The following is a 24,393-nucleotide window of genomic DNA, read 5'->3' as shown; positions in this document are numbered from 1 at the left end:
AAGACATTTTCAGTAAAAGTCTTATTATAATGGTACATATTATAAGCCCAGCTCACCTGCGTCAAGTGGTCTCTTGCTCCATACACTGACTGTAGCTCTGTCCACCCTCACTGTGAAACAGAAAGACAGACATCAGGTCATCAGGCAGCCGCTAAACCCAGACTTTAATTAAGTTCTGCGCCGATTAGAACAAAGAAACATACCTTAAAAGGTAATTAGCAGTAAAACAACGCATTACAAAGCTACATGTATGAATATCACCTGACATGTGATGTGTGGTTGAGTAATTCCAAAAGAAACAATTATAATATTTGGAAAATACCTATGCACTTTCTAGCTTTTTAATTAAATTTTTATTTAACCTTTATTTAACCAGGTAAGCCGAGTGAGAACAGATTCTCATTTATAACAGTGACCTGGGTCAAGATAGGCTGAAGTTGTGCAATATAACTAATTCCCACTAAAATACAAATACAAAGTGGTATAAAGAGGTCAGCAGTAAATGAAATGGCATATACAGTGAAACTGTGCTACAGTGTTTAAGTTGTATGAGAAGAAGTCTGTCTGCTGAATATGAAATTACAGCCAGCAACCAATTAGCTTAGCTTAGCATAAAGACTGGAAACAGGGTGAAGAGGTAGTCTGGCTAAAAATGGTAAAATTTCTTTGTCAATCTCTAAAAACTCTGTTCATACATGTTTTACCTTGATTGTTTAATCCATATAAAAACCAACGTGCCTTTTACAGTCGGGTCATTTGTTATTTTTACATCATTTTTTTTTGTTACTTTTGGAAGTTTCCCCTTTTCCTGTCTTTATGCTAAGCTAAGCTACTGAACCAGCTCCTGGCTGTAGTTTCATACTTTAGCAGTCAGACATGAGACTGCTATGAATCTTTTCATCTCACTCTTGGCAGGAAAGTGAAAAACTATTGAAAAGGCCAAAAGTCAACAAACAGGATTATATTCTGTTCTGTATAGCTCAGAAGCCCTTGTTGTGGCCCATCTCTACAATATGGGCTTCAGTGGAGGCTTTATTACTCTTAAAATAAAACCAATAACAAAGGAACAGATTTCAAGTCTTCATCTGGCACATAAAGAAATGTTCCGTTGCCTTGTGCACAATAGGCTGTTAATTCAGCAGCAGTTGCACAATAAGCTCTGGCAAAAACAACTTCCCATTGCAACTTCCCAGTTGGTAATGTAATCACATACACAGCTCAAACAAGGCTTATGTGATTAATTTCCTCCGCCTGCTGCACGCATTCAAACTTGCCTGGCCAAAGTAAGCGCCACCTTCCCCAACACCACCAGTTTTATCAACATGCCCCCCCCCCCAACCTGCTCTGTGCCAACATAGGAAGTTTCTTGCAGACTCTATTGTTTCAACTCTTCAAGGGAGTCTCTGTTGTTCGTTCCCTTTTAGGAAATTAATCAACGTCATGTTGGTATTCTTGTCTTGGACCTGTGCTTAGGATGGTCGCACCATCCTAAGCACATACTTGAATGGAAGATTAACGCAGGCATGAAAATAATAGAAATGTTTTTAGACCTATGAATGAATGAATAGTACTATTAGTAATGAATGGTACTGACACACTTCTAAATAAAACCAATTTCTTTATTCTACAAGTGTCTCTTCCAATGAGTCAAGGGATCAACCAAAAATATATACACACATTTCCTGTGATGGTGATAAAAATGTATATACAAATCAATCTGTCACCAAACCTATTTAAACATGCACATTGGACAAAAACAGCAGGTGAACAATAAAGGACATAAAATCACACGGACATGGCAACAGTATGAAATCAAAGGCCATCTAGATTGCAGGAGGAGGGGAGAGGGAGTAGCGGGTCCTGGTTTATATTTTTTTCAAAACAAGCCCCTCCTTTTCACTGAGACAACTCGTCAGTGATACTTGGCATCATGAATATGAATACTGCTCTTAAAGTCTTTTCTTAAAGCTTTCTTTTCTTTGAAAGTTTTTAAAAAATTGGATTCAAGTCCTGTACATTGTGGAGCATCTCTACACTGTGGCTGCGATACTGTAGCTGCTCCTGTTGCTGATGTCAGCGGGAAGCGATGCCGAGCTATCTCGCACCCCATTGGTCACTCTCCCCTCCGTGCCATCATAGACTGGCGCTGCGTCTGGAAGAAGATGATAATTTGAGCTCTAACCAGTTTGCAAGAATTGACAACCAATCCCATGTGCTATGGTTGAACTACTTAAACAGCTTCTGCCTGCATAACACATCTTGAACCTCTGAGAGTTTACTTCTGGAAGAACTGTATCCTAACAACATCCTAGTCTTCCTGCCTCTGCAATACATACTTAGACACAAACACGATGTACATACAAAAAAAGACAGAGACAGACGAAGACAATACGCTCAAATATACATTGTGCTTGCACATAAACTTGAACAGGATATTATCTACAACTGGTAAGCAACACAGACATTTACATAAACAAAGGTAGCCAGGTCACCACAACATGAGCACTGCATGCAAATTGATTGCTGTGGCAGGAAAAATGCTATTATTGTTAAGAACTGAGAAATCACAAATGGCGGTTAAGATGATGACCAATGAGGACAGTCTAGTTTACAGAAGAATAGTAAAACCAAGATATCTGTGGCTGCCGTATAAACCTCTGTACCATGGGTTAGATTCACTGCTAAAGAGTCTCATTTAGGGCTTGAAGGCTTTCTGAGAAACAGTGAAAATAAAGTAATCTCTGGCAGCACTGAAAAGTTACTAGCTAAATGCCTAAATTATCTAAAACATAAAAACTATATGCAAGCAATTCTGATACAAGCTAATAACGCACCTCAATAGCCATACTGGTGGTTTTGCATGTTGTAGTATTGTGAGTTTCTTACCAAAGCACATTGTGTATTTCATGAAGACCTAACAAACGTGTTAAATTAATTTCCTTCCTCCATCATAAAGCAATTTTTTTAAAGCATGAAATCCTTAATTGTTTACATCGATGTTTGATAGCTTGCAGTTTTCATCTTCCCTGTATTTTTCTGGGGAATTGATACTTTATTACTTGGTGCTTTACCACCAACTGTATATTAATGAAATAGTGAGAAACCATTATCGGTAATGTGCCCCTCATGCCTCATGTGGGTACACTGGGTCCTTGTGCATGTGCACAAACAAACAATGTAAAAATAAATTGCTCCATAGTGCCACTAATTGTCAGAACAAACAACAATTTTTATTCATAACATACAATTTAATATCCAAGGAGAATCATGCACCTTTAACGCTACCTTCATGACTTGCACATTACACAAAATAATAGTCCTACTATTAGCCTCTTTTTTATTTGCCGTCTTGCAGAGTTTGATGAGAAGATTGATACCGCTAACTTGCGTGTACGCTAAATATGAAGCTGTTGTCAAGAGACAGGTGGAAACAGTTAACAAAATGTGCCTACTGGCACGTCTGAAGCGAACTAATTAACATGTTATATCTAGTTTGTTTAATTCGTACAAAAACGAAGTAGGGTTTGGTGACTATTTCTTGGCCAGGAGCAGTAACATCCCTGATTCTTGTCATCATCGTGAGGTTGACAGACAACCAGCAGAGACTCCAACACAGTGAAATGGCTGATGTCAGAGCCTTCTTGAACACACCAGAAATTGTGAGTTTTCCATTTGGAAAAGCATCACAAAAAACAAAGCTGTCAAAATGCCCAGTATTGCCTGTCTCAAGCGAATTTAAGTTTCCAAAAGTTAATCTTCATATCATGCTAATATTTAACTAAATACTATCAGGGAGGTAGGAAATCAATCTAAAAGTTTTTATTGTACAAAAATGCAAAACAGCCAGTATGGTAGAACAGAAACGCAAAACTCATAAAACTTCAGCCATCAAAGCCAGCTAATTTAACTAGATACAGAGTGACTAACTTCTACTGTAGCCTATCTGTCAAATTCAGAGTAAGCAAGTAGTGGAGCAAACTCACACTGACAATTCAGCAGCTGGTTCTCTTTTACCTACAACAGGAGAGAAGAGGTGAGAAGAAGAGCAAGAGGAAGTAGGCGCAGGAAGGTTGTTATTCATACATAGTTAGACATAAGAGGCCTGATTTGCTGGGGGACTGTAGGTCTCTCTACCTCTCTTGGATTTGAAGTACAACACACACACCACCGCCACCACTGACAACACGAGCAGAGAGAACCCCCCGATCATCGCTTTCTTCCACATCGCCAGGCCCACTATGGAGAGAGAGACAGAGAGAGAAAGAGAGAGAAAGAAGGGGAAGTCAGTGACAAACAAAAACACAAGGGGAAAAAAGGGGAGGGAATAAAATGGGACAAGATAACAAAGATTGTTCAAGACAGATTAAGGGTCAGGATGAAATAACTTCACTTTGGTGATCCCTTGTCTTTTTATCTAGTGCAATCATCAGGTCAAATTTGTTTTGTCCAGTACTTTGGTTTATACCTGAATACCTGATAAACTAATGAGAGCTTCAGCTGTACTTTATGTTTCGTGTTAACTGATGAATAGATGGTTACGAGTCACAGCAGCAGTACACCAACGAACCACTCGTTATAAAAACAATGCAAAAAACCAGCGTCAAAGCGTGCAAAGTTATACATTAATGTAAAATGCTAAAGTCCAAAATGTAAAATAAATGCTAAACATTGTACCTGCTATACATTGGCAGGTTAGTATTGTCACTATGAGCACTATAAGCCATTTAGCCTTTATTCCAGCCTCACAGAGCTGCTAGTTTGGCTGTAAGGTCTTGTTTTAAACTATGCCTCAAATCCCACAAATTTTTGAAAGTGAAATACTAAAAACTTTTTCTGAATGCTGTCCATAAAACAGTGCAAATATTGCAGTAGAAAGTATTAGACTTCCCCCTGCGATTGACTGGCGGCCTGTCCAGGGTGTACCCCGCCTTTCGCCCCATGTAAGCTGGGATTGGCTCCAGCGACCCTGTATACAGGATAAGCGGTTGACGATGGATGTATGGATGGTATTAGACTTCCTGGTATGTTTTGAGATCAGTGCTAGTCAGAGCTCAGATACAAGCATGCACACACAGACAGACACAGACACACAAAGCCTATGCTTGTGTGTTGTAAGCTAGCTGTATCTAACATGGGCAGCTGTGAGTTGGCTGCTTGTGGTGAATAAAGGCAAACTGCAAAAATAAACGGAGCCATTGAAAAGTAACTGCTACCTAGATATTATGTGGAGATTTTATTTTGCTGAACTGACTTCTGTAGGTTAAAAGCAGCCTGTTAAACTTTACTATGCACTGGTTGTACTACATCACGGCTGCACAGGATGGGGGAAAAGTCAGGACTAGGCACAAGCAAGATTGTGGGTAAGGTAAAATTGGCTTTGTACTTAATCTGCAGACACATTAAAATTTAATTTCTCTCCCTAGATTCTTAGCTTTTGTTTTGTGCACGTGCAGCATAAGCTCCCCACCATTTCCATAAAGGATTCTTTTTTAGCATGAAATAGAAAAGTCAGGGTCAATCACAGAACAGCAAGTCTGGAGTAGGTTGGGTCCCTCCCCCCAGTCTCACCTTCTACGGTGACCCGCTCACTCTGAATTGCGTTGTTGGCGTAGTTGACAGCCTCGCAGTAGTACCTGCCGCTGTGCCCCTTGGACAACGGAGAGACTTGGTAGTCTGTGTTGTTGTCATTGGAGGTGGTGGTATGCAGTGGCTGTTCACGGCCCTCACGGTACCACTTAAAGGTGACCGGTGGTGTGCCTGAAACACCACATATGAGGTAGAGACGATCTCCCTCCGAGATTTCTCCTGGGGATGGGAGGACGGTCAGAGTCGTGTTCGTCAGAGGCACTGGGAGACGAAAAGGTGGTGGAAAAGTAGTGAGATCAGATAACACTGTCAAATAGAAAGTGAGGTTTTATTGTGTCATTAAAATATAAGAAGAACTTAATCAGACACCCTCATTACGTTCACAAATTTCTTTAAAGTAAATGGTTCAACATTTGTTTTTGTTATGCAGAGTTAGTTCAAAATCACTGTCATGTTTGTTCATCTAACTCTCAGGAAGACAGCAGATATGTGTATTTCTCAAAATGTCAAACTGTTCCTTTGAAAAATGAAAACGTTGATATGAGGTTATTGTTTTGTCAAAAGCTACTTTATACGCCCTTTTATAAAACTGGCATAGATCTGTAGTGGCTCATCAAAACTATGTGGCATTCCTATGATTGATCTGGTTTAGGGACCACTGATAAAGCAAATTGAAAATAAACTAATAAAATAAAATGGATAAACATGCTTGTTTTGAATATTTACCTATGACATTAGTAGTCAGTCTTTCACTGATTGGACTGTCTTTGTTCCTATTCTGGGCCTCGCACATGAACTTGCTTATTTCCTCAGGCTTGGTGATGGTGACTGTGAAGATAGCTTTTTCAAAGGACTGCTTGACGCTGGTTGTGCTCAGGTGTTCGTTATCCTTCCACAGAGTGTAATTTATCGGCAGGCTGCCTGTATCCGACTGACAGAGGATTGTGAAGGGCTGTCCAAGAATTGCCCTGCCAACCACCGAGATCTTTGGAGTGGAGACAGAAACTGAAGAAGAGGAGACAAATAAAATACACTGACTCGCTGTGGACAAAGTCAAAACCAAAACCCCTGTTCGCACATTGAAAACCTAATTACCTAACCTAGCTGGCTTTATGCTTTTGTCATTGAATGCTCCTTGCGTCTTTATTCAGTTACTTTTACAGAGAGAAGCACAATACTGACACAATATTTAGCACCTTGCAGTGTGCAAAAGGAAGCTGTGTCACTTCTGGAGAACAGAGAACAGCGTTGTGTTTAAAACTACAGTGATGTAACGGTAGGAGTTGTGTTTTATCCACCAAGTGAATGTCCAATATTTACTCGTCTTCGAGTTGTTTTTACTCTCTACTAACTTTGAAGGAAATATCTGCTTTTTATTTGCTTAATGCTCCTTATGTTCACCAGCTATTGGCTAACTTGTCAACAGTTTAGTTGCTGAAGAATGTCAGACTTATTTCCCAGAAGTTTGACATTCTGGGAAATAAGCTTATTTAGCTTTCTCGCCTTTTCACCCACAGACAATAGTTTGTTCAAGTTCAAGGAGTCTTTATTATCCCCGAGGGGCAATTTGTTGTGCAGCAGCAGCAGGATTTAATATAAATAACACATACACAAACAACAACCACCATCAGTAAGAAACAAAACAAGTACATACTACATAAAAGCTCCATATCTCACATTGAATTATTAAAGAAGCCTATAGCAGCAGGAACAAAAGCTCTGCACTGAACCAGGCTAGCTGTTTCCCCTGTTTCCAGTCTTTATGCTAAGCTAACTATGTCCTGGTTATTTGTCAATCTTCTCATCTAACTCTTAGCAAGAGAGTGAATAGCGCATTTCCCAATATGTGCAAACCCTTACTTAAACCTTTCACACCTTTATGTTAAAGGTTCAGTGTGCAATATTTCTGAGGATCTATTGACAGAAATGCAATATAGGATCCATAACTATGTTTTCAGCTGTGCATAAAGACCTTACATGATGAACCATTAAGTTTTTATTACCATAGAATGAGACAATAGGTGCGTTTGACCTCATGCAGCGCTGTGCAGCGCTGACTTAATGTGATGCATGCTGGACTTAAAACAAGGCATGCTGGTTAGAAATTGTGTCCGACTTTCGCTGGTGTTGAGGATCTATGCTGCCTTGTCGAAAAATGCTACCATAGCGCAAATCGACAGCAGAGTCGATCAAATCGCTCTGCCCTATCGAAAAATGCTACCTTATGTGTTCCCTTTTCCAATCCCATAAAGTTATAACTCTCACAGTATTGTGACATATTCTGTTTTTTGATTATATTATAACATCATTGCAGGGGCCCTATCAAATATGCAGCATAGATTATCAGAGCACTGGTTACTTAGCTAGACAATCAGCTGATCAGTAACATTAATTGGCAATAAAATGGTAACTTTAGTTTAGATCATGGAAGCATCAGCCAAACCTTTACTGACTGAAAAACATTTATTGTTAGATGGATTGGTTTATTCTCCAGCGCTGTGCTTTGGCACACAGTTAGTTGGATTAATTTCATGTAGTGACTCTCTCTCTCTCTCTCTCTCTCTCTCTCTCTCTCTCTAGCGCTCTACTTTGACTTTGTCTGTTACCTTCTTGAGAATCAGCTGATCACTAATTGGCAATAAAACGGCAGCTTCCAGCATCAGAGCTCAGATCAGCCAGCTAAACGTTTACTGCGCTTGTAGAAAAAATATGTAGTTGGATTGTAACTTCATGTAGTTCTTCTACAGCCTCTGTTATGGCTTTTTTACGTGGACAGAAATGCGCCCTTACCTTCCTGAGAAAAACACCTGATGAATATTATTGGTATTGAAACAATAACAGCAGGGAAGCTCAGATCAGCAGCTAAACTTCACATCTTACTGCCCTGGTGGAAAACATGTATTTCTTTTTACTGCTAATGGTGATATATAACAAGACCGTGTGCCTATCAAGTGACCAATAATGAATACTTTCCAAATTTGCATGAAAAAACTTATTGGATTGTGCTTCCCACTGTGCACACAAATATGTAATTTGTACTTTTACATGCTAAAAGCCCATTAAAACGTTGCACCGTTTTACCACATGCTGAAATTATGGCCGTCAGCACTACTTTGTGTTTCTGCTGTATTTAAAAAAATTTAAAAAGACATTTTGGTCATTTTTGCAGATTGCTTATCTAATTAAGCAAAGCCAGAGGAGCCTTGATTCTCACCTGACTATGCCTTTGTAAACTTCATGTATTCTGTGGTTTATAATGGACTGTGGTGCAGAAACAGTGAGCCTTACATTGTCCTGTTATCTGTCAGTGGTCATACCTGATGCACTAGATGTGATAGTGTTTGAGAATTTCTTCATTTACTTTGGTATGTTAGTCCAGATGAGCCAACCCTCCCAAGATGTAAAATAATGTATTACAGGAGTATGAGACATCATGTAGCACTTCATCTCTTCATGTGGCTGTTGTTTAGTAATGAAAAAGTAACAATAATATTCAGAAAAACATATGGTTTTACATAATTTATATAATTTCTTAATATATCTAAAAGAAACCTAATTTCTTGACTGGCAATCTCTTTTATCTCATTGATGTCATCTTTGTCCTGTCTCAGGCACCGTAGCTATACTGCTCGCTTGGGTAGGGAAGGGGGGGTGCAATTTGCAACCCCCACCACTAGTTGTCACTAGAACTTACACACTGAACCTTAAACATTTCAAAAAGCATGTTTTGTAAATAGTTTCTACAGTAGAAAAAGTTTATTTGTATCAGAGCCATTAGCAACACAAATCGGGGTTTGAATACTGGGGGGACGAGAGGGGCATCTGACCCCCCTAATAAAGACTTGGACTTCCCCAAAAGAGGTCCAAAATTCCTCCTGACCGTTGTTCAGGTCCAATCTGCAACTACAGCCAACGTTTGGTTGAGGTTATGGCTGCCAAAGGAGGGTCAACCGGTTATTTAATCCAAGGTTTCACATTCCTTTTTCACCCTGCACTGTTAGTTTGCTCAGTGTTTTCAATAAAAACATTAAAAAAACATATAATTGTTTGTGTGGTATTAGTTAAAGCGGACTGTGTTTGTCTATTGTTGTGACTTAGATGAAGATCAGATCACATTTTGTGACCAATTTATGCAGAAATCCAGGTGATTCAAAAGGGTTCACATACTTTTCCTGTATATCCTTCTTACCTGTGATCGCAAATACATACAATATATTTATTCATGCTTTTTCATGCTTTCAAGAATCTTGTAATACCATTTCAGAAACCCCTAAAACGGACTATACCATTTCTTAGCCTTGAAGTGGCAAAAATCTAAGAGACAGATATCTCAAAACCAAACCAAACGAAAACAATCTGCATGGCTGCATACCACCAGAAGCTGAGAAAGTATGTGAGTATCTGTGAGTTGGGTGACCTGATCCTATAAACTGATTCAGCTGCGTGTAAAGACATTTTCTTTTACTTCAGGCTAAACAATTTCCTGGTCAGAAATGTCCATGAATCATCTACAGTGGCCCGAAAACCCTTTCAGAGAAGCCCTTACAAAACACATACTCACTACAGACACAGTCTTACCTTATTTGACCTTTTCATTTAAAACGTGCTGTTGGTTTTTCAGTGTGAAAGTGCAGCTGTGTTACAAGTAAAGAAGAACTAGGACAACAACAATGACCTGTCCCGGCTTCTGCATCTATGGGGGTTATACTGATCTAAAATAGAAGTTAAAATGTTTCATCATGGTGAAGAGAGAGGAGAGTGAGAAATGACTGAAAAGATAAAGTCAGAGAATAAAAGCTGGACTGAGCTCTAAGTATTTCAATACCAACACAGAGTCTAATACTTCTAGATTTTTTCTGTACCTTTTATTATTATATTGTATAACATTTGGTAATTTGGTAACAAATGTAAAAAACATATTGAGAATTGAAATTGAACACATGAATCTGACCAGGCAAATAATACAAACAGAGTCAACATGGATAAACTCTAATTTATAGAATAAATTATAATTAAACATGTCTATAATGTGTTGTACACAACCATTTACGCAAGGGGGAGAAAATATTAGTAAACAGCACCTTAATCTGTACTACACCACCACTAACTACGACTTCAAAAATGAAGTTGAATCACCTTAAGGATTAATTACATGGCTGTGCTGCTGGATTGCATTCGTTGCACTGGGTGTATGTGCCTATTCGTTGTGTTTTTTAGAGGACAGTAATATAACTCTCTCACCAGTTTACGACGATTTATTTAATAATTATCAACCTACCTTGCTGTGTGCGTAGACCACAGAGCCCAGCAGCTTCCAGGTGCCTCCTCTTCGGTCCATTCGCACCATGCGTAGGATCTGCAGGAAACGCAGGCTCCGCAGGACCGAGGTGGCGAAGATGTTGCCCTGGCTACCCGCCGACACCACCGCCACAGACGCTATCAGCACAATGATGTCTGGAGGGCAGAAACACACACAAGGGCTCACCAAAAGAAAAGCAGAAGTCTGCACTCAGTATAATTCATTATGCCGCAAACCTAGAAACGAAATACATCATGTTCAACTGAATGAGAATAATATTCTAGGACACGGCTTCCTATAATAAGTTGTGTTATTTTGTAAGTTACTTGTATGACTGAAAGCTCCATTCCTGCAGTTTGTAATTTTAGTTTTTGTCATCTCTGTGTTCATATTGTTTATTTTCATGATATTTCTTGCACTGATGATGAATACAAGTCAACAAGTCAACTGTAAAGTGATTTGTTGAAGACTTTTTGTCCAACCCAACCTGTCTTACTAACACTGATCTTAATGTAAAACAGGCCTTTTAAACAAACATGTGGGATGGTTAAAGCCTTCAATAATCATGTTGCTGCAATAACGGCGACCCACTGTTGTCACCTCACGCCTCACGGTGACAAGTTATCCCAACAAAGGCTCCATATTTCTGGAGCTGACATAATCTGCCATGAGCAACAAGAATGTACTGTGAACTCCTCCTATATACGCTACATGTTCGTATAATAATCCACATCGATCGTGTGGGTTTTGTATTATTTTCTCATTTAATTTTCCCATAAGCACATATAAGCGCAGACAAACCCTATTACTGTATGCGCTACAAATTGTGACAGACAGATACACAAACATCAACAAACAAAGGCACAGACGGAGAAACAGGCAGACACACACACACACACACACATACAGGTTTAACTGTTCAGAGGAAGTTCACACAGAAACCACACTGAACAAATTAATAAAATCGAACCCGCAAAGAAGACCGACAACTAAAGTAACAAGCTGCTATGACTCAGGTTTGCCCTCCTCCTTCTCCCTTCGCTCCTCTCTCATACTGATCTTTAATTTTAGTGACGCACCATGTGAAACTCTAAGTAGTGTTATTTAGTTCACCCCGTGCAAGAGGTTTCCCCTTATATACTGTATAACCATCCCTTTTGCTCCTGTCGTCCTGCCGAACCCATTTTTTGAGAGAAAATGCTGACCAAGGTGTGGCTAATGGAGTTGACCCATAGTGGGCGAGAGAAAAGTCAGCAGCACCATAAAAAATACATAAATGACGCCCATGAGACGAGTGATTGACAGAAGGGTGAATGTATGTATGCATTTGAGTATCAGTGTGTGGTACAAAAGGTGTAGGGACTTTTGGAAAGCTGAACATTTTTAATTCTAAAGAAGTGGACGTAAAATGATGATGGCTTTTATTTATTCAACTTTTTTTGCTTTTTTGTCGCTCTGTGTCTGTGTGTGTACATTTTACAGTATAGTATATAACGGAAGAAGAAGTAATTTTCCTTTTTTGAGAAAATCCAGTGATTCTGGCCCCCAAATAATCTTTTGAAAAATGTTGACATTTGACTTTGTTATTTTTTCACCTTTATTACTGAAAAACATACTTATAACAGAAATACACTCATCACCATAGGAAAAGGAAAGTACAGGGAATGGACTGAGCGCAGTGGTACTTGAGATGATCACTGCTCACACCATCTCCCGTCCAGACAACCAGACCAGCTGGACCAAACGTCACCTCAAGTGGTGTGATCGAACCAGGAGAGAGGAAAGCCAGCAGGGATTAGCGCTAAGCTAACCCAGGTCAGACCTAAGGCTATACCACTGCTCAGCCTACTCCTGGCTAAAGTCCGGTCGCAAGAAAATAAAATGGATGAAATAAAATACAGGGTAACTCAGCAAAGCAAAGGCATTGCGATGAAACACTTAAGACATGTTATTCATGCAGCATTTGGTGATACCAGGCTTGGTGGTTATCTGCACTCCGTCTCTGCACCGTGAGCGGATATGTATGGGAAGTACCACTAGAACCTGGCAACTGTTTTGATGGTTTAAGTAATTTTTCATGTAAAAACATTTGATGGTTACAGGCAGCTTTACAATTTTGAAGATTTGCAGCTTTTCCTATTAATTATATTAATAATTTGAAAGTAGTGTTAATAATGTTCAAGTTTGGACTGTGGCCAAAACAAACATGTATTGTCCAACTAATACTTTTACTTTTAATACTTCCCAATTATACTTACATATGTAGCAGTTCCAATGCAGTACTTTTACTTTTAACAGAGTATTTTTACAGTGTGGTATTAGTACTTAAGTAAAGGATCCTAATACTTCGTCCACCACTGCTTGTCACGTATCATTTATCATTAAAAAAATAAATTTTCCAAGCCTTAAAATGTCATTCAGAACCATAGGAAACATGATACAACTGTTTTTCAAGGCTGAGTAAGAACTCTTCATGAGGACTAAACTGATCTTCATGTGTAAAATTGGAGCAGAGAAAATTAAACTTATGTTTGCCCTTCAAACTGATATGCTGTCTTACCACTTTTAAAATGGCGATTTCAATCTACTGAACCTATGATAACTCTCGTCTGGTTGGATGACTTTAAGTCATGACTGAAGTAATCAAATGGCAAAATGTAAAACATGTGTAGATGTATGTCTGTTAGTTTTCTGCCTGTAACAACAAACTGAACTAAGAAAACACAGAATGTAGATATCGTTCTGTAATGAAATATGTAGTATGAAAAACTAGCAGAAAATCAAAACGCTTTTTTTTCTGTCTTTCAGAAGTATTCAACGTTAACTCAAGGTCGGTATTTTTCTTTCCACATTGGATATATACAAGACTGGGGAACAAAACCCCTCATTTGCAGCCAACATAAAGTGTTCTGACCTCCAGGCAAACCCTCCAGTGATGGAACCCAACAGGGAACTCAGACAAACATATCAGGAAGATTATATGATATCACAGTCCGTCCTCGAGCACACTGTTCTGCACTTAATAAACTGACATTATAAACAGTGTTTTTACACCTGCTGCTGCCTTACCACTAGACAAAAAACATCATGTCATTGTTGCCTTTGTAATAATAAAGTGGTACCAGCATGAATAGTAAGACAAAGTCCCCACGGAAGGACGAGGAGTTTTGAATCATCGAAACACTTAACTGCAAAAGTTGCTTCTCTCATTTATGTGTTTACTCACTTATTATTTTCACTCCAGCACCATAGATCTCATAATTTTCTCCTCTATTTGCACTGTAAAAAAATCCTCAGGGCACGTCAAAACTTCGACAAGTATTATTTTTGTCTGTAAAAAAAACCCCCCAGTGATTTAGCAGCGGGGGCTGCAATCTAAAAACAAACCGTACATGTTCACATTGTATTTGTGATTTCACACTAAACTCCCACAATCCCCTTCTCGTATGCATTTTAAATTTGATTACATCACTGTGCGAGAGGTACAGGTACATACTGAGACCTGAACACACTTTTGATAACGCAGCACAGTCACAGGGTAAGGAAGCAAGAACAGAGAAAGCTAAACGATACTCTACTAATTTATTAATCTGATACTGATCATCGCCTCCAGCTGTTTCTCTGTCGCTCAGAGTTCAACTCATTTTGTCATTTAATCCCATCATCTCATTTTTTCACACTCTCTTTCTCCACGCCCTACGCTCTCTCTGTCTCTCAACGTGCTGACAAACTACAGAGCTGGCTACAAAGCGTGACGAAGGGAGCTCACGGCACCCTGCGTGATCTCTAAGCCGTGCCCCCCCCCCCCACCGCCCCAGCACCCTACTGTACTTTCCAAGAAGAAGCAGAGATCCATGTCTAAACAGTGGAAAGAATAGAAGGCAGTTAATGCAACCTCGTTACGTAAATGCTCTCTGCTCTTATGAGCTCTGACCACAACTGAAAATGACACGGGCAAACTCTGGTCAATAGCGTGCTGTGGAACAGTGCTTACGTCTTACATCAAACTGCGTTCACAGAGAGGACAACTGCGATCCGCTGCAGGGCAAGTAGGAGGCAACTTGAAGGAGAAACAATGAAGGAAATGAAGTGGCCTGGCTCCTTTTGAAAAAAAACTTTTTGGAGGGAATAATATGCGTCTGTTTCCCCAAAAGAGACTCCACATAAAGGTTTGCTCCAACAACTAACCTATGACGCAGAAAGGCTTCCTGGCAAAGCGGAGTCGTCCCTGCCATCCTCTGTAGCGACAGCAGCATCCTGCCGACCAGATACGGATGATGTACTCCAACCCAAATACCACAATCATCACAAACTCCTGTTCAAAAAGACAGAAACAATAGTTGTTTTGGCAGTATGTTAATGAGTGTAACAGAGGCATCATATATTGTCAGTGTGAAGAACAAATCATCGCTTATTATTAAACATATCATTAATGCAATGTTTATATCATTAAAATGAATGCCGGGATGACAAAGTATTGTTTCTGATAATGACTATAACAGGTCATCTGTTATTGCACACACACACACACACACGCAGATTCAGCTCGACAACACTGGTGCAATTAGTGCAGTGCAATTTGTGAAATGGTAGTTACTGCTGCAGGGACAATCGTGTGTAAATGTGTAAAAAAATCCTCTCCTTTCATTTAGAGGCTTTTGAAAAGCATGGTTTTATAGTGAGCGTCTTTCAAAAAGCAGTTTCGCTCTTGTGCCCACTAGTAGCTCGTTCTGTCCTTCCTGACTTTGTTCATGAAGGCAACTTTGAACTCGATTTAGCGCTATTAGTACTAAAAGAAAGTAAAGTACCCTGTTTGAGGGCAGACTTAAGAAACAAGTCTATTTATTACAGAGGAAATACTCTTCATAATATTAATTCGGTATTTCACATCTGCCCTCTAAACTGTAAAATCACAATTAGCACAAATCCCTCTGCAAAAATATCTAATTACATTCCTACATTTTCTACCTCAGTAGACAGTGTGTTTGGACTCACTACCTTCAGACAACAAAAACAGAAAGAAAGAAAAGAAAAGAGTAAAGCATTTTGTATTTCCAAAACAAAATGTTATTCCTGGCAGTGGGGTGAAGGCTTAGAAACTAAATTTAGACCTTTGTGAAGGCAAAAACATTTACAGAAAATATGATTGTACCAATAAAATAATGTTTTGTGCATTTACAGACTCTGTCATCTGTATTTCTAAAAAAAATAAAAGTGACTGAAGACTAAAGGAACACTCTTCATGGTGCGTATGTTATGTTATACGTGTGTTAGCTAATGACAGGGAGTGGGTCAAAATTCTGCCTGCAAAAATGTAATCATATTTCATCATACTGAATAGAATTAGGTCAAACTGTCACATCCTCAAAAAAGGCTTAAGCACACTATGTTATATACTTTAACAATGCTCAGTTAGGTTCAGGGTTGGTGTGGGTAACAACCTGATAATGTTAAAATTGTCATATTTGAAGTAGTCGGTGAATATACTGTATATTTGGGTGTAAGGAAAATGGGTGAAAGGTAATGAAAGAAGAACTAAAGGAAAAAGGAAACACTATGGAGAATAGGTTTAACTGGCATTTTATGATAGAAAGTCATTTTTGGTTGTTGGTTGTTCAGTATCGTACCAGAATAAGGAGACAGTAGGAGGAGTAGTCCTGATGAGGCGGGATGGTTGAGAACACAGAGAGGACCAGGCAGCTGAACACCAAGATGAACCTTAACAGAACGACAGAAAAACAAAGGAGAGACTCATAAATAGGTAATACACACACAATTCAATCAAACAGAATGACACCACACTGACCAGCAGATAAAATCTCTAATTCCAAAACATCATTTTCACTGGTCACAAACATGCTGTTGATCATAGAAATGTGCACTGATGTGGAATTCTCCGCTGTATTTTCCTAACTAACAAACTCTTGAACCCATTCGGGTAGTGAAGGAGGACCAGAACACGAACAAACTGGCAGCACAATCACAAAACTTATTTCCTCTCCGCAGTGAACCATGAGCCCGACTATTATTCAATTTCCTGAGATATAAAGTTAATCATGCTTGTTTGTGTAACATGATTTGCAAGAAACAAGCAGTGAAACTGCGGCTATTGGAAAACAAGCAACATCCGACCATTTCCACACTCCAACTGTCGCTCCCTCCGCCAGGAAACCGTACCCTTCCATCTTCATAACCATAACTTGTTTTGTTTTTTCCATCGCATAAATCTTCCAAAAACACATCATTGTCTGAAACACAAGCTCTTGATGCTTAACTGTGAGAGCACATCTGTGTTTTATCATCTCCTCTTAAGCCTTCTGGAGAAAGGACTGCTTTTTTCAGTCATGCCCTGCTTCATGTTTGTGCAGTTACACATTAATATTTCAAACGGGAGACCTTTCGCTAAGCTCTGACCTTTAGGCCTCTAAATTTGTGAGAAACCTTCACTTCAAATGGAGAGACATCACTCTCAGGCCACTGGTTTAATGATAGTATGGGCTGATATGTGCAACGTTACTTAACGGGACAGGAAAGTTGGAGTTAATTTAAAAAAAAACAGCTGTGTGGGTGGTAACTATCGGTTTTCTGTGCTGCTTATATCATGAATCTCACTGAACCTCACAGTTTAAAGGATCAGTGTGTAATATGTCTGAGGATTTATTGACAGAAATGCAATATAATATCTGTACTATTTTTAGTGGTGTGTAAAGACCTTACACAATGAACCATTATGTTTTTATTACCTTAGAATGAGCCATTTCTATCTACATAACCGCGGGTCTCCCCTTCTATGGACGTCGCAGTACTGTGTCCATGTTTCTACAATAGCCGACAAAGGACAAACAGCGCTACAGAGCGTGTTTCACCATCACGGCGTTCGTCTTCCGCTTGTACAATTCAGGCAGTGTAGACGCCTTTTTATATACAGTCTATGGTAGACGCCCATGCATCCATAGAAGAAGAAGAGGAAATAATAATAATAATAATAAACAGTCTGAGTAGTCCTCTGTAGTAAGAAGAGAAGTGACATTTGAACAAATGAACGAGCACACACGTGTTATTCAGCACAAGAGCCGACAGCGTGTGGATCTTAATAAGATGAAGCCTGGAGGAGTCGGGACAGATGCAGACAGCTGACGGCAGAAATCACGGCTATAATCTGTGTGGATTTTCCCAGATGGAAGGCTTTCATGTGGGACACATGTTTTCAAAGCGGAGCTGAAGTTGTCTGTTTCCTGCTGGACAGGTAATTAAGTCAGTCGGACTTTAGCAGTGCAAATGAAAACTGTTGTTTGATAGCTTTAGCTTGAAGCCGTAATCACAGAGAGACCCGCCATGTTTCCCCTGTCAGTGGTGTAAATATGTAACGTTAGTTGGATTAATTTCATGTAGCCTTGTTATTCTCCAGCATTGTGGTTTGGCTTTTCCGGTTATGTTAGTGAGACAATCAGCTGATCAGTAACGTTAGCTTACAGCATGGACGCATTAGCCAACTAAACTTTTACTGTCCTGGTATAAAAAAATATGTTGTTGGTTTGTAATTTAATATAGTTATTCTACAGCGCTCTGTTATGGCTTTGCAACGTGGACAGAAATGTGTCCTTACCTTCCTGAGATAAACCGATGATGAATATTATTGGCAATAAAATGGTAACAGCAGGGAAGCTCAGATCAGCAGCTAAACTCCTGTTGAATACTGCCCTGGTGGAAAACATGTATTTACTTAGTACTTTGCAACAAATGTGTAATTTGTACTTTCACATGCTGCATCAAGTGACCAATAACGAATACTTTCCGAATTTGCATTGAAAAAACGTGTTGTTGTTTTTTGGGATAGTGCTTCACCACTTTGCACACAAATGTGTAATTTGTACTTTCACATGTTAAATGCTCATTAAAAATATTGCACTGTTTTACCACAAGCTGAAATTATGGCACTCAATAATACTTTGTGTTTCTGTTGTATTTTAAAAAATTGCAATTCGCAAGTCTTACCACTAGATGCCACTAAATCTTACACACTGAACCTTTAATAAAACAGTCAGCCGCATCCTTTAAACTCCACCCTTCTGCAGCATAAAATAAAACTGAGGCAACTATTTAATATAAAGTTCTGAAAATGTTGAGAAATCAAGTTCAGGACACAGTTTCATGTTATTCATCACAGAAGCTGATGCTCTTCTTGCTTGCTCTGCTGATGCTTTTCTTCTTCTTTTTGGCCACTGGGGGCAGCTGAAACAATTTGTGAAGACAACACTGATATATCATCACCTTTTATGTTGATATAAGCAAACAGCTTATTTACACATCCAGCAGTTACAGAGCAACATTGGAATTGTGTTTCTGGTCACCTGACGAATGTAAGTTCAATACTCACTCTCCTTTAGCTCTATTTTGGTCTCCTCTAGCTCTTAGCTGCTAAATGCTCCACTATGTTCACCAGTTAGTCGCTATCTGTCTGCTGCTTAGTTCCAGACAGCTAAACATGAGTGGAAACTCATTATAAATCTCTGTACAGTTGAGGGGAGCTGCAGATTTGGGTGATTATTCTCTGTAGGAGCATCACTGAGAGCGATACCCTTGATATTGTCATTTCACACATTACAATTATAAAGATATTACTTATAGCTATTTTAGGTGTGACCTGTGGTTAATATCTTCATCATCCAGGTAAGTGAGCTCTATTTAAAAACAGTTTGTTGATCTACTGGAGCGGCTACTTTGTCAGAAATACAGCAGGGGAAGACAAGTCATTTGTGAATGATTATAAGACCAATAGTGATTTTGATATTTGAGGATTTTAAAATCCGATATTCCGATATATCTGCTGATATTCTTTTTTTTTTTTATAGAAACACATGACATAAACAAAGATTATCCCTAAAATTTGTTATGTGTAGTTATAAAACATTAGATAACCTTATATAATTCAGTTAATTTTTTTTATTGTTGTAAAGAGTACTTTGAACAAAAGCTGATTATGTTAGCTGATTGTTGTTTTGTGGTGGATTTGTTGCATTCAAAAAATGTGCGTTGCTAACACGGGAAGTTGCAGAGTGCCTTCTGGTAGACGAACAACAAAACTCATGACATAATTGAAGGTTCCGTCTTTCCGTTTCTTTTTCAATTGTCATTTATCGGTTGTTATAAACACTATAACAGCGCTATAAGCCATTTTTGCTTGCAAAAGTGTCATCATTGGCAGTGTGACATTAATATCATTGACTTGGTTTGTCCATCTCCACAGCTCCATACTATCAGCCGCTTGGTGCCCAGATTATCACAGAGTTGAAAGGAAGTCTTTCAAGCTTAAAAATTAGGAACCATCAGGATAACATCCAGTGTTTGAATGCCGCCTGTGTGAAAATGGTGGGTTTGCAGAGTGGGTCACTGTCCCATAGCCTACAGCACAGTCCAGGACTGTGCTGTTCTGACCCCAGTTGGGCCCTTTTTGACATCCAGAGAGCCAAAATGGAGGTCAAAATTTTCCACAGTCTCGAGAATAGTTATGTCATTATTTCTCAACCCAAATGTTCTCTCCGCTTTGTCACATGGCTCATAGTGCTGCTGGAGGTTCTGAGTGAAATAAAAGCATAAAGTATCAAAACTTTGAGGTTTGCTCTGTTGACTTTCCCAAAGATTTGAATAATGTGATTTTGATTGGTGGAAAACATCAAGTGACAAGCATTGTAGTGCTGTCAGCTGAAAAGCAAGCTCCTTGTCACCGGCACACCTACGCCTCTCGCACTTACAAGGTTGTCAGACCGAAAATTACAGAGTGACAATCAACTCCCTTCATCCATAGCCTAATATGTGTTTCCATTTTGAATATATTTACAGTGAATGAGAGTAGAGAATTACTGAAAAGCACCCTGACAGCGTCATTAAGCTCTCAACAAAGTTCACTAATTAATCCCCCAAACTAGTGGTCTCTCAGCTGGCCTTAGTGCCAGTGTGTTCGTGATGCCCTGTGCTCACAGGCGGCAGAATTAATCTGGAGTGTCTCGCTCCGCACTTCCAGCCAAGTGATTGCTCTTAACCTTCCAAACAGCAGCGGCTGAAAACTAAGCTAGCTTACACACACACACACACACAAATGCAGCCTCGCAAGCGCAACTTAGAGGTATATGTCCTTCCACCCACTCGCCCAATCACCTCTTGCGAATGCACCCTTCACTCCCCCTTCACACACATATAAACAGAAAGAGACCACTGAATGAGTGGTAAGTGCTGCTCTTATTTGCATAATTTAATTGATCTGTTTGGAAAATGAGTTGAGGGACTGGGGGATATTAACAGGAAATCCATCTGTGATCGTCTTTGTTATCTGCGGGGAAAGAGAGGTGGCTAAAGGTGGTACTAATCGCCCAAGTGAAATCTGATTGGCCACCCCTGGTACCCTAATAGGACCTGTATATGAAGTTACTGTTAACATTTCTAGTTACAAAGTCCATCACGACCACAAAGACACACAAAACGACTACAGTGATGCAAATCAACCGCAAAATGAAGCAAAACAACTGCAGTGCTGCAAACAACTACAAGGAGACACAAAACAACTACAGTGACGCGAAATAACCATGAAATAAAGCAAAACAACTTCAAAGAGACACAAAAAAACTACAGTGTGGCAAAACAACTACAGTGACACAAAACAACCATGAAAAAAAGCAAAATAACTACAAAGACACAACACAACTTCAGTGACACAAAACTATAAAGAGACACAAAACAACAACAGTGACACAAAAGAACAGACACAAAACAACCATGAAATAAAGCAAAACAACTACAAAGACACAAAACAACTACAGTGACACAAAACTATAAAGAGACACAAAACAACAACAGTGACACAAAACAACAGACACAAAACAACCATGAAATAAAGCAAAACAACTACAAAGACACAACACAACTTCAGTGACACAAAACTACAAAGACACAACACAACTTCAGTGACACAAAACTACAAAGAGACACAAAACAACTACAGTGACACAAAACAACAGACACAAAACAACTACAGTGACACAAAACAACCATGAAATAAAGCAAAACAACTACAAAGACACAATACAACTTCAGTGACCAAAAACTACAAAGAGACACAAAACAACTACAGTGACACATAACAACCATGAAATAAAGCAAAACAACTACAAAGACACAATACAACTACAGTGACACAAAACAACCATGAAATAAAGCAAAACAACTACAAAGACACAATACAACTTCAGTGACCAAAAACTACAAAGAGACACAAAACAACTACAGTGACACAAAACAACCATGAAATAAAGCAAAACAACTACAAAGACACAACACAACTTCAGTGACCAAAAACTACAAAGAGACACAAAACAACTACAGTGACACAAAACAACCATGAAATAAAGCAAAACAACTACAAAGACACAAAACAACAAAGTGACACAAAACAACAAAGAGACACAAAACAACTACAGTGACACAAAACAACAAAGAGACACAAAACAACTACGGTGACACAAAACAACAGACACAAAACAACTACAGTGACACAAAACAACAAAGAGACACAAAACAACTACGGTGACACAAAACAACAGACACAAAACAACTACAGTGACACAAAACTACAAAGAGACACAAAACAACTTCAGTGCTGCAAACCAACAACAAAGAGACACAAAACAACTTCAGTGACACAAAACAACAGACACAAAACAACTACAGTGACACAAAACTGCAAAGAAACACAACACAACTAAAGTGCTGCAAAACAACTACTAAGAAACACAAAACAACTACGATGAAGCAAAACTACAAAAAGACAAAAACACATACAATGATACAAAACTGCAAAAAGACACAAAACAACTACAATGACGCAAAACTACAAAGGCACACAAAAAAACTACAAACAGTCACAAAACGACTACAAACGTGTGTCTCTTTCAGTCTGGGTGTCTCCCAGATTGTCGCATAATTGTCCATGGCTATACGCTTTAATAAAAAGCAGATATTTATTAACATTATTTAATATTAGTATATTAAATGTTGTTTATTTGGCATTCATTTATGACTCTGAATAAACAATGTAACTATTAATAATGTATATCTTATTAACGCAAAATCCCGGACTTTAAAATTGAGTCTTAACATATTTTTACTAACCTCCCACATGTGTGTAAGTGTGTAAGGTATGGATTTGCCTTGCGAATCAGGTATCAGGTTTTATTTCTACAATGAACCAAGATATATGGTGGAAAGATAAAATCAATGCAACCTCAGGACCCACAGATTGAGTGGGTCTCTGAAAGTGACTCTGAAAGTCATCAAAAAGGGCCGTTCTAATGACTCCTGGTCATGTGTTAATTGGTTTACTGATAAACTAATAATGCTGTAACGATGAGATCTGATTGGGCGTCTTACGACAGATAATTACAGAAGCTCATGCTCACATGACATGAAGATGTCCTCTGATGCTGTCCATGGTCCTGAAACCAAATTCTGCTCCTGCCTTTTCATTGTATCCGTGGGTTGTTGATTCATCATTAAGTTTTATTCTCACAGTAAAAAAAGATGTTATTTAATTTGGGTTGATATGAAAGAAGATAATTAATTATCTATGTCTTTGTAGCTAACAGCTGTCTTTTCCTATTACCCTACCATTTATACTGAGCTGTTTCTCAACACATAATATTAATTTATCAATTAGAAGAGTACTAAATCAATTCTAGTGAGGGGGTCAGTGTAATCTTGTGCTGTGGCATAAGGTACCGTTCTCAAATACCATTGCTGGCCCTGCAGACAAAAAATAAACCACTTTTTCACTTGACTGGGCTAAGGCGAAAAAAAAGGCGGAGTGTGTCACGTTAATGTCAGTTCTGTGTTATACTCACAATTGTACGATGAGGATACAAAAAGATACTTAAAACCTAATAATATACTTGCTAGGTAGGGTGTCTGTCAGCCTTTCAGATGTCTGTCTGTCTCGTTACTACATTGTCATCTATTTTTCACTTGACCAGGATCTGTATGTATTGTATTAGATTACTGAACAGCTTTTACATACAATTTCTGTAGTTATGAGAATTAAGGTAAGTAAGTAATTTGTGTGATCCAGTGCATTTTCTCTGTAATCAAGAAGCATGACCATGAAGTTCACGAGGTCCAAAGAATAAAACATCTTCCATAAAAACTTCATCACCAATGGGCTCAACATAATTACCCACAGTGATCTGTTGACCTCCTTTTATGGTGACTGTAACCCCAGAGACATGACCTCATGACCTCTGACCTGCCCTGTGAGGTCATGCAGTTACATTACTCCACACAGCTGGTCATGTATTGCATGCCTCAAAGCATTCTTTACATTCGCTCTGACAAAAAGCTGGTTTATTCCAACAGCGACAGGCCTTCTCAGTGTACTCATCACATTTCAGAGGCTTACATGGGGGGGGGGGGGGGGGGGGGGGGGGGGGGGTTAAGGGATGTGTCAAACACTATGAGATGGTTTT

The 24,393-nt window shown here is 39.0% G+C and overlaps 1 protein-coding gene across 5 annotated transcripts in view; it reads right to left on the bottom strand.

The window, feature by feature from the left end:
• Positions 1-24,393, bottom strand: part of LOC123969362 (potassium voltage-gated channel subfamily KQT member 5-like) — a 129,956-nt gene that overhangs the window by 28,307 nt on the left and 77,256 nt on the right. For all 5 annotated transcript variants that reach the window (XM_046046691.1, XM_046046686.1, XM_046046689.1 and 2 more), the window contains exons 2-4: positions 16,513-16,603; positions 15,074-15,200; positions 10,865-11,040 (exon numbers count right to left, since the gene is read on the bottom strand). In XM_046046691.1, coding sequence (XP_045902647.1) covers positions 10,865-11,040; positions 15,074-15,200; positions 16,513-16,603 — 394 coding nt within the window. The remainder of the gene's footprint in view (positions 1-10,864; positions 11,041-15,073; positions 15,201-16,512; positions 16,604-24,393) is intronic.

Source organism: Micropterus dolomieu, linkage group LG04 (genome assembly GCF_021292245.1).
Source record: "Micropterus dolomieu isolate WLL.071019.BEF.003 ecotype Adirondacks linkage group LG04, ASM2129224v1, whole genome shotgun sequence".
Taxonomy (NCBI): domain Eukaryota; kingdom Metazoa; phylum Chordata; class Actinopteri; order Centrarchiformes; family Centrarchidae; genus Micropterus; species Micropterus dolomieu.
The sequence above is the reverse complement of the archived record's forward strand: the minus strand, read 5'-3'. Positions and strand labels throughout refer to the sequence as shown.